The sequence below is a fragment of the Otolemur garnettii genome, unplaced genomic scaffold (assembly GCF_000181295.1).
Source record: "Otolemur garnettii isolate 467f Iridium unplaced genomic scaffold, OtoGar3 scaffold00041, whole genome shotgun sequence".
NCBI lineage: Eukaryota > Metazoa > Chordata > Mammalia > Primates > Galagidae > Otolemur > Otolemur garnettii.
The window spans coordinates 2,796,309-2,805,767 of NW_003852436.1; the positions used below are offsets into that span (position 1 = coordinate 2,796,309).

General features: G+C 37.7%; 1 protein-coding gene across 1 annotated transcript in view; it reads right to left on the reverse strand.

Annotated features, from left to right (window-relative positions):
- Positions 1-479: 479 nt before the first annotated feature.
- Positions 480-9,459, reverse strand: part of INPP4B (inositol polyphosphate-4-phosphatase type II B) — a 394,326-nt gene continuing 385,346 nt past the window's right edge. Inside the window, exon 24 of the mRNA XM_023513461.1 lies at positions 480-1,878. Coding sequence (XP_023369229.1) covers positions 1,704-1,878 — 175 coding nt within the window. The 3' untranslated portion in view covers positions 480-1,703. The remainder of the gene's footprint in view (positions 1,879-9,459) is intronic.

A 9,459-nucleotide genomic window follows, 5' to 3' on the forward strand; every position in this document is an offset into this window, starting at 1 on the left:
AATCAACATGTGGCCTGGAGCCTGCAGGTTGGACACTCCTGGCTCTAAACAAAGACGAAGCTTAGAAGTAGAAACAGCAATTCTGTATTATGTAGGGTTTTTTTTTTTTTTTTTTTGTAATGGATTTCTTTCAGAGCAATACACTGACAACTAATTCAAGTAAGCCCTAGATGTGGGCAAACATCTGTGATCATCTTATCCCATGAATTCATGACAACAAAAACAAAACAAAATAAAAAAGACCAAGATGGAGATTCTCCAACTGAAACGTATTTGTGTTCCTGTTTATTTACAAGTTGGCAAACTTAGGTATCAGCTTTTCCGTAAGTCCCCTCGGGAGGCCTGTAGTACTTGGGGAAGGCCATCAGCTGTAGCATGTTGAAAGCATACTTTCTGCATTTGATATTCTTCAGTACATTCTCTATGCGGCATCCTTCTCTGGTGAAAGGGGAAAAAGTACAACTTCATGAAACACAGAATAAATAAATATGCTTTATTTGTTCAATGCAGAGTTGGAGCAACGGTCCAAGTAAAAATAACAAAGTTTCAACTCTACATTTTTTTTTTCCACAAGTGATGATACATCTTACAAAATTAAATCCTAGGCCAGGCCCAATACCATTATTGCCCTCGGAAAGAGATGATTCAAGTCTCTTTTACTCTGAACAGACATGTAAGGTTTAATAAACTCTTTAAATATAATCTGCTTCACAATACAGCTTCACTTTCATTTCATAAATATATCTGCCTTTTTATAACTTTTCCACAAATTAATTTTTCAGTCTCTTTAAAACACATTAACATCTATGTGTAGCCCTAAGGATGCAGGTTCTAGGAATAAGGCATTTAATTTATTAAGTCTGGCCCTATAGATTTTTAAAGAAAAGTTTTGTCTCTATTTTATTTCATTATTTTAGCTATGCAACGAAGAGAGAAAATGGCTTCCCCAACAGCCTGCTCCAAGTCTCAGCTTTATAAAGGAAGAGTGCTTGTCCACGGACAGTACAAAAGTCACAAGTGCTGGAAGTGGTGCATCAAGACACAAACAAGACCTTGTTAAAAAGAATAGAAAAGTGCTTTGAAAGCCAAATCAACCCAAACAATAGTTACAAACAGGTAAGTTTAATTACAAGACATAAAGAGCCATTCTGTCTATAAAGTTACTTGACAGAAAAGGGTTAATTGCAGCAAAGAAATAAAATAACAGGCTAAGAAACAAACAAACAAACAAACAGCAGTTCCTATCAGCTGATGGCAACTATGATATTAGCACAGTGGAAATAAAGTCTGCAACCTCCCCCATCTCTAGAACTCGTCTCAGGGTTTCTATGTTGTGCAAATTCAGTCTTAATTTCTTTAGTAAATTGAATGGGAAGAGGACAGGAGGTTCAGAACTTCAAGCTTTCAGGATACTATTCTTTGTCTTCGTTTAAAGACATTGACTTAAAAATTCTTCTTGAGTTAGTTAACAATGGGAAACACTTTTCCATGAACAAAAGAGCAAAATAATTCACTTATGCATAGTACCTCTCAATTTTTTTTTTTTTTTTTGGATTTTAGGAAAAACAAACAAAACCCCTTACAATGCAAACTTTTTTTTTTAAATTCCGTGAATCTGAAAATGTAGAAATATTACAGCATTGTCCTCATAATTGAAAGTCCATTGTCCTTTGTAGAAAAGAAAGAAATAACAACATAAAAGCTTATTGGTATTTGGCTAATAGTAATGCAAGACTTAAAATAAGCCACACAACTAGCAGGTGTGAGCTGACGAGCAGCAAGGCGACAGGATAGAAGTGTCGAGAAGTTGGCTTGTTATCAGTTAGACAGCCTGTCTCAGGATCATCGGATTCATTCAGTGCTCCCTGGGTTTGTCTGCTGTTAAACAGGGGGGAGTTAGGGGAGAAAAGAATATAGTGTAGCATTCAACCAGGAAAGAAATTCGACTTTAAATATTCTGAAATACAATGCATTAGCTTAAAAGACATAACTGTTTCAGATGAAGATTTTATGCTAAATAGCCCCCAATGCATCTCACATGTGTATTACATTGACAAAGATGTTATAAAAAAGAGGTTCCTTTTACTGTTTGTGCAGAAGGGAGAAAGACTGTGAGGATATTCATGAGGCTGGAATATGTATATACAAGGGAGAATGAAATAAGCATGACAGCACCAATAAACAAGACTTTATGAATACGACCAAAATATGAATCAGCTCATGAAAATAATCTGAGAACTACATCTTAAATAGATGACATGACAAACACAGGATGGAGTGGAGGAAACAAATGTGTCTGGCACATTTAAACAACACACCCTCTACTGGTATTGTACTTACATAACCTATTCAAAGTATAAAAATGATTTATGGAAATGGCTTGGTCTTTAAAATGAAGCATCTGACATGTCATCCCTGCCAGCCATAATATTAGCTTAACAAAACCCAACTCAGCAGCCTTCTGTTAGCTCAGCTCATAAATTACATTGTCTCCTGCTCATCTTACTCAGACAGGGACATATCATGTCCTACGGACACATGATCGGAAAGATCCATATAGGAAGAAAAATTTATTGAGAAAATAAAAGATCTAAGTTTTCAGGCTGTGGTATTATGTGTGTGCGTGTCTAAGTTAAACATCAGCTTTGATCATTTTACTTAGAGCCAGCTTCAATTATGGAAAATCTGAAATATGCCATACTCACATAAATTAAAAGTTATTTCTATGCTCAATTTCATCAGAGTATCTAGAATTTTAGTCCCATTGAGGGGTTAAAAGGTGGCATAACCTCTATTAGCTCTTCTACATTTTGAGGCAGAAACCTGATTGTTGCTCAGTCTTATGAAAAGTTCCACGCAGAGGAAACTTCTGAGGACCCTCTTTAACCGTGCCCCCCATCCAGCTGTTTCTAATCCCTGAATACTTCCTGTACAAAAAGTTTTGCAATCACTGACCACAGCAGTGGCCATATTTAGATAAGCAGCAGTCATAATTATTACAAGGAACCAAGTCACCGTGCTGTGCTGGGCTCTGGTGATTCTTTGCTGTTTGGTAAGACCTAAGGGCTGTATAATCAGTGATGGAGAACAAGTGGTTTACTGAGCAAAAGGGGTTTATTTTGGACTGCCCAGTTCCTATTGCCAACTGTACAAGTTACTTGGTTACTTACTCAACTTCTTCCTGTACTCTAGGTAGAAAATGTGTAGTGATTAAGGCATTGATACTTTGAACATGATTAAGAAAATCTCCCTTGCACTATATTACTTCTTATATTTGCCCAAATTCCCTAAGTTGCTAATCCCAGAGAAATAGGTTATTCACCTGGATAAGAACATTTTTTTTAGTGTCTACTGTGGGCCATTTGCTGCTATGGGCACTGGGAACACAAGGGACCTGTATGATGTTTACTTTTAAGTTGGAGAAAGGGGGGAAATAGAAAAATAAGAATAACATGTGGCAAAAGCGCTATAAAGAAAAGCAGAAAAGGATAATTTTGTGTGTGTTTTGTGTGTGTGTGTGTGTGAATTTTAACTAGTGGTTAGAGCAGCTCTCTCCAGGAGACGCTTGATCAGAGAGTGAAGATGGAAAGGAAAGGCACCACGTGGATGCTCAAATGCATTTCTTCACTAGGCCAGTGTGTAACCTATAGTAGCTTCCTGATGTAACAGGATGGGAAAGTGTAGGCTGCAGGACGAGGGGGCAGGAAGGAATGCTGGGAAGCTTTGTTCAGCTTCGCTGGATTTCAATGGGAAAGCCCAGACCACCAGGACCACAGGGAGGTAGAGAGAGAAGTGGCCTGAGTGACAGACCAAATTGGAGGGGGACTCCACATTGATAGACCCCACTGTCATCACAGATTATAAAGAGAGAAAAGGACATTAAGGTCACTGACACCAGTATTTTAAATGTCCTCCATGAGAGTCCCCAACGAGGTCTCCAAGAGGGCCCCTGCATCTCAAAGGTGGTTCTAGATACTCACTGAGGTAGAAAGCAAAAGAATGAGAGCTTCGATAGCACCAATATGTACTGCATCATGTTAAAATGTCTATTTTTCGTATGTCCCCCAAGTCATACAATGTATGAGTAGGATACACATGTAGAGTAGCTGTGATACAGCAGGTCAGAGCAGTGACCCAGAGTCAGAGCACCTATTTCAAACTTGGTTCTGTCACTTTCTAGTTGAGCGGCCTGGGGCAAGTTATTTACCATGTCATGTCTCAATTTCCTCATCTGTAAAATGGGGATAATACCAACAATACCAACATCATAGAATTGCTAGAAAGTAACACATGTAAGTCAATACTTACAAAGTTCTTAGAGAATGCATATGGCAAGAATTCGACAATAGTTACATCATTTTATATCAATAAATATACACATCTTGGTAATATAACTAGAATCTTTTAACCTACTGGGCTTATACACACACACACACACACACACACACACACACAAAAGGGTTTAGATTCTCCTTAAGGTATAGTGAAAAATCAATAGGTCCCAGGACTTCCTTTCATAGGAGTGACTGAAAGAAAAGCTTAAACTATGTCCTTTGGCAGAGACGCATTCTTATTTCCATGGAAAAGAAAAGAAAAGAAATAAAATAAGAAATGTGGATTATTGTTCACCTGAGGGCTATGTAGGTCTCTAAAGAAACTTTGTAGCAAAAATGTGCTTCTTGTTATAAAGGGATGATCACTATTAAACTCATCAAGTCAACAAAGGGGAAAAGTCAAATTTCATACAGGAGGTCTGGGCATCAAGCAAATGTGGCCCTGCTCACCTTGTGTGTGCTGCCACGCTGGGGCCTTTATGAACAAGTCAAATGTAGCACACTCACAGTGGCCGTGGGCACAGAGACCCTCCTCTGGGACTGTTTGAACCAATGCTTTTTGTACACCTATCCTGCCATTAAAAAAATCTATTTTTCTGGAACTTTTTAAACTACTAGGGATATATAATCAAGCAAAGTTTTAGCCCCACTGGTGCTGAAAAGTGGGTGTGTTGAGAGGTGGGTGGAGGAGCAGAGGACTGCTATGAGTGGTCTGATTCTACCCATATTATTTGCTTATATTTCTACAGAAGAAACTATTGGTGCACAACCTAGAGCCATAGTCAAGCAAATACTATCCAGAATTATTTCAAACAGGCCACATATTAATCTGTATTAATTTAAAATACCAAGGCAATCGTGCTGTGGGCTGTTTGAAAAGAATAGGTGAAAACAACTGATGTATCTCATGCTCAAACCATTGCGGGAATGAGGAAAAATAGCTTTTCAAAGAAGTTTGTTTCACCCACAGCCAGCTGTGAGGGGGTTGGTCATAGCATGCATGCGCCACCACTGGGGGACGGGAGGAGGGGCTGGGATAAAAAGCCCCGGGAGGCTGGGTGGATGACTTTAAGGTCCTCTTGTATTTTCACATGTACAAAATCAAGAGAGGTGCTTTGAAATAATGCTTTCTCTTTCTCTAATTATAGCTCTGGCACCTATTAGCTGTATAAAGTTTAGCAAATACTCAACCCCTTTCCATTACAATTTCTCCATATATGCAGGACAATAGGGTTGTTGAAAGCACTAAAGAGGATGATGTGTAAAAAATCCTTAGCAAAGCATAATAATGCTTGGAGAAACGTTAGCTATTATAATTACTATTACCACTGTTACTATCTTCACTAACTCTCCCTCCTCATCTGTGCAGTTTTAAGGTGAAGATCATTTGTAGCATGTCTTAACTTCACCAAAACCTTAGTTCCACTGTTAGGAGAGATTTATATAGTCATCTGTCCATCCATGTATCTATCAATCAATCAAATAATCATAGTATACATACTGCATGCTGATTACATATTTAGGTTAAAATATTGGCTATGATATGTCAATATAATAGTACAGAAATACTTTCTTTCCCAGTGGGGCCACCCTACAGATAGGCACTGTCTGCGGGGAGAGTACTTAGGTGGAAAAATCAGTTGAAAAAATTTTAGGAATAACTGTTCCTACTCGAAATACAGGGGAATAATTTACACTAGGTGGTGTTTTCTCTATAACTGCCAAACTCATTAAAATTGTTTAGTCTATATATAGATGCCTTTCCAGTGAAAATGATTGAATTAAAGGGTTTTGTTTTTGTTTTGGAGGGGCAGTTTTATAATGGAATTAAATTTGTTGTTTACTAAATTCCATCTCTGAAGATTCGAATCATACATTAAAAATGCCTCATCTGTAATTATCTTATTATTCAGCTAACATGAAAAGCAACATAGCCGAGGAGGCCGCCACAGAACATGAAGCTCGAGGCCCGTTGCTGTATCACAGAGTAGGCACAATTAATATCAGGGCTGCTTCCTTGGTTTCTGCTAAGAATAGCATCAATGTTCATTTCTTCATGGCCACCTGTAAGTTTTTAAGTACTCCATGAACCTACAATGCAAAAGACATGTTAAGTAATGACATTGGTAATTTTCTCACTGGGAGATTATGACAAATAAGTAATTAGTGGCTTTCCAGATACCCTGACGTTCCAATGTCATCCGTTTTAGCCATCACTGACTGGTAGATCACCAGAGAAGCAAATAATAATGTTGTCTCCACTGAAAATGTGACAAGATTGGACAATATAAGGGCAGTTACTGAATCTGCAAGATAGAAAATGATCTTTTCTTCAAAGACCTGTCAAAGCAATCACTTAAAGTAGAAACAAGGAAAGAAAAATGTCTCCCTTTTGAACACATCACTGCCTACATGAGGAGACATTTCCTAAAATAAAACGCAATGTAGGGGACTTGATGATGTTTGCTTATTTCCCTTCTTTTCTGTCACTTAGTGTGCTGTGTTCTACATCACAAGTCACCCATTGCAGGGAACCTCTCAAATCATTCAGTCCTCTAAAAATAAAGTCTAGACTCTTGCTACCTTCTCTTGCTGGGTAATTATTCATTAAAAGTTTTCCTATTTGATATTTTATTCTTTTAACCACAATAGCTCTTCAAGCACCCCAAAGGAAAATTACCAATTAAAACTGAATTGAAAAATCTTTCCTCCTGACCACTGAGCTGATGTCCTCCCTTGCTAAATGAAACCATTTCATAGTTAATTATATCCTTCAAGTTCAGAGCTATGAGATACCATCTTAAAATTAAGAGCCAAGATTTAAGAGCCAATACCTTACAGAGCTATAGGGGATTCAGCACACATCTGATGAACTGATATTAATAGAGCACCACGTGTCAGGCCCTAGACTGCTGAATTGTATCAGATTTAAACCCAGCAGATTTCTGTAAAACTGAATATAATGCAGGTTTGATATCAATAGCAGCTTTGGGAGTAGAACACAAAATCACAGGATTATAGATTCTCAGATGCAAAAGTGACTTCAAAAAATCTTCAAGTTGAAGCACACATTTTATATTTGGGCAAATAAATTTAAAAGTCTTCCCTATACTTCTATAGCAACAAGTAGCAAGTACGGAATCTTGAAAATGTTTTCTGATCATGGTTTACTTATATACCGATAAGATAAATGAAGGCTTTCTTTTGTTTTTTTTTCAGTTTAGATCGAGGTCCTTGAAATTAAATGACTCAAAATACTTTTAGCTGACAATTCATCTACCAAAACTATCCAAAGATTCTATTTGTAATTAGAATATTAAAAGATTTTTAGACCTTTTCAAAAATTACAATCTAAATTTGTAGGAGAAATTTTAATAAAGGAATATTAAAGAGAGATAATTCCCACTGGCCTAGAGGTAGGAGTAGGATTCACAGGATTCACCAGCTACTCTTAAAATGCCACCTTTACTCTAGCCGGATTTCAGAATCTAATTCAGAATACACTATGTCAACCACAGGGAAAGCTTCTACATGAAAAGGTTATCCAGAAGGCATAAGACAATGTCACATTCAGATCACAGACTGTTTCTAATGATAAATAACTGGCACATATTTTTTTCTACTAATACAATAGTTGATCTAAATAAACCATTGATAAATCAATGATTATGGATACATTTACTGCAAAATGAAGACTAGTCCTGGGCATTGTTATACAAAATGCCTACTCAAAGGAGGTGTGAGTCCCACTTGTTGCGGACTGCATGCATTTCTGGACATGGCCTTCTTAGTAAGTGGGTGCCGTAAACCACAGGATACCAGAGCCTGGAAACCAAGAGTATGATGGTGGGTTTGAGAACCTGGCATATAAGAAAAGCCTGAAGACTTCAGACATGAGTACAAGTCATTGGGGTAAGGAAGAGGATAATTTATGATTAGGCAGCTATTGATATTAAGTGTCAAACGCTGTGTAGTGTACAGCCTGTCATGGAAGAGAAGTGGAGGAAGATTGCCTGTGGATCACGTCTGCGGCATCTGCTTTTTAGATGCCATCTGATTCATTTATTAAAAGAGGTAAACTGGTTGGCATTATTGTCTCCTTGGGCTCAAAGAGGTTTCAAAACTCAATCAAGTAGCAGACCAGGGCTTCTATTTCTGACTGTCCAGTGGAAAAAAAAAAAAATATTCCTTTCACTTTCCTATTGGGATGTCTTAAGCACAGGCTTCCTGCCACCTCCCAGAAGCAGGCAGAAGTGGCTACTTGCCAGTTGTAAGATTAGACTTCGTTGACCTCTAAAATGACTTTCATCTCTACTTTCCTGTGATTCTTTAGTCCTATGAAAACGTAACTGCAGTCCTCTAGAGATGCATATTTTTTCTACTAATAGAATAGTTGACAGTTTATAAGAAATAGTTAGGGTTGAGGGTAAATTCACAGAATTCAAAGCATGTTGACATTTTATTTGGTCTCTAAAGCTGTCATTGTGTTCAGTATTAAGAATTAAAACAAAACAATTTTTCTGTTCAATATTAAGAATTGAAACAAAAGAAAACAAAAGATATATATTTAATTGTATTAATTTACTTTCTTTCTGGTATTACTTTTTTTTTCCCTCTTTTTTTTCCATTTCAATGCTTTAGTCTTATAAAGTTCCTAGAAAATAAGAATATCTTCTCATTAGAAGAGGCAAGGCTCTAACCAGAGACATTTTCAGAGGGTGCTAAAGATTGCTTTGAAGGGAAAGAAAGCATTATATGACCAGAATCATAACTCAGTAATAGTTAGGAAAGTGGGGTGGTATAAAATTAACAAGTGTTTCATTAAAAAAGAAGAAGAAGAAGAAGCCAGGTGTGGTGGCTGATGCCTGTGTTCCTAGCACACTGGGAGGCAAAGATGGGAAATAGATGGGTGGATTATTTGAGCTTGAAGTTCTAGACCAGTCTGAGCAAGAGTGAGACCCTATCTCTACCAAACAAGAAAAACTAGCTGGGCCTAGTAGCATGAGCCTGGAGTCCCAGCTACCAGGGAGACTGAGGCAAGAGGATCTCTTGAGCCCAAGAGTTTGAGGTTGCTGTGAGCTATGATGACACCATGGCACTCTACCCAGGGTGACAGTGAGACTTT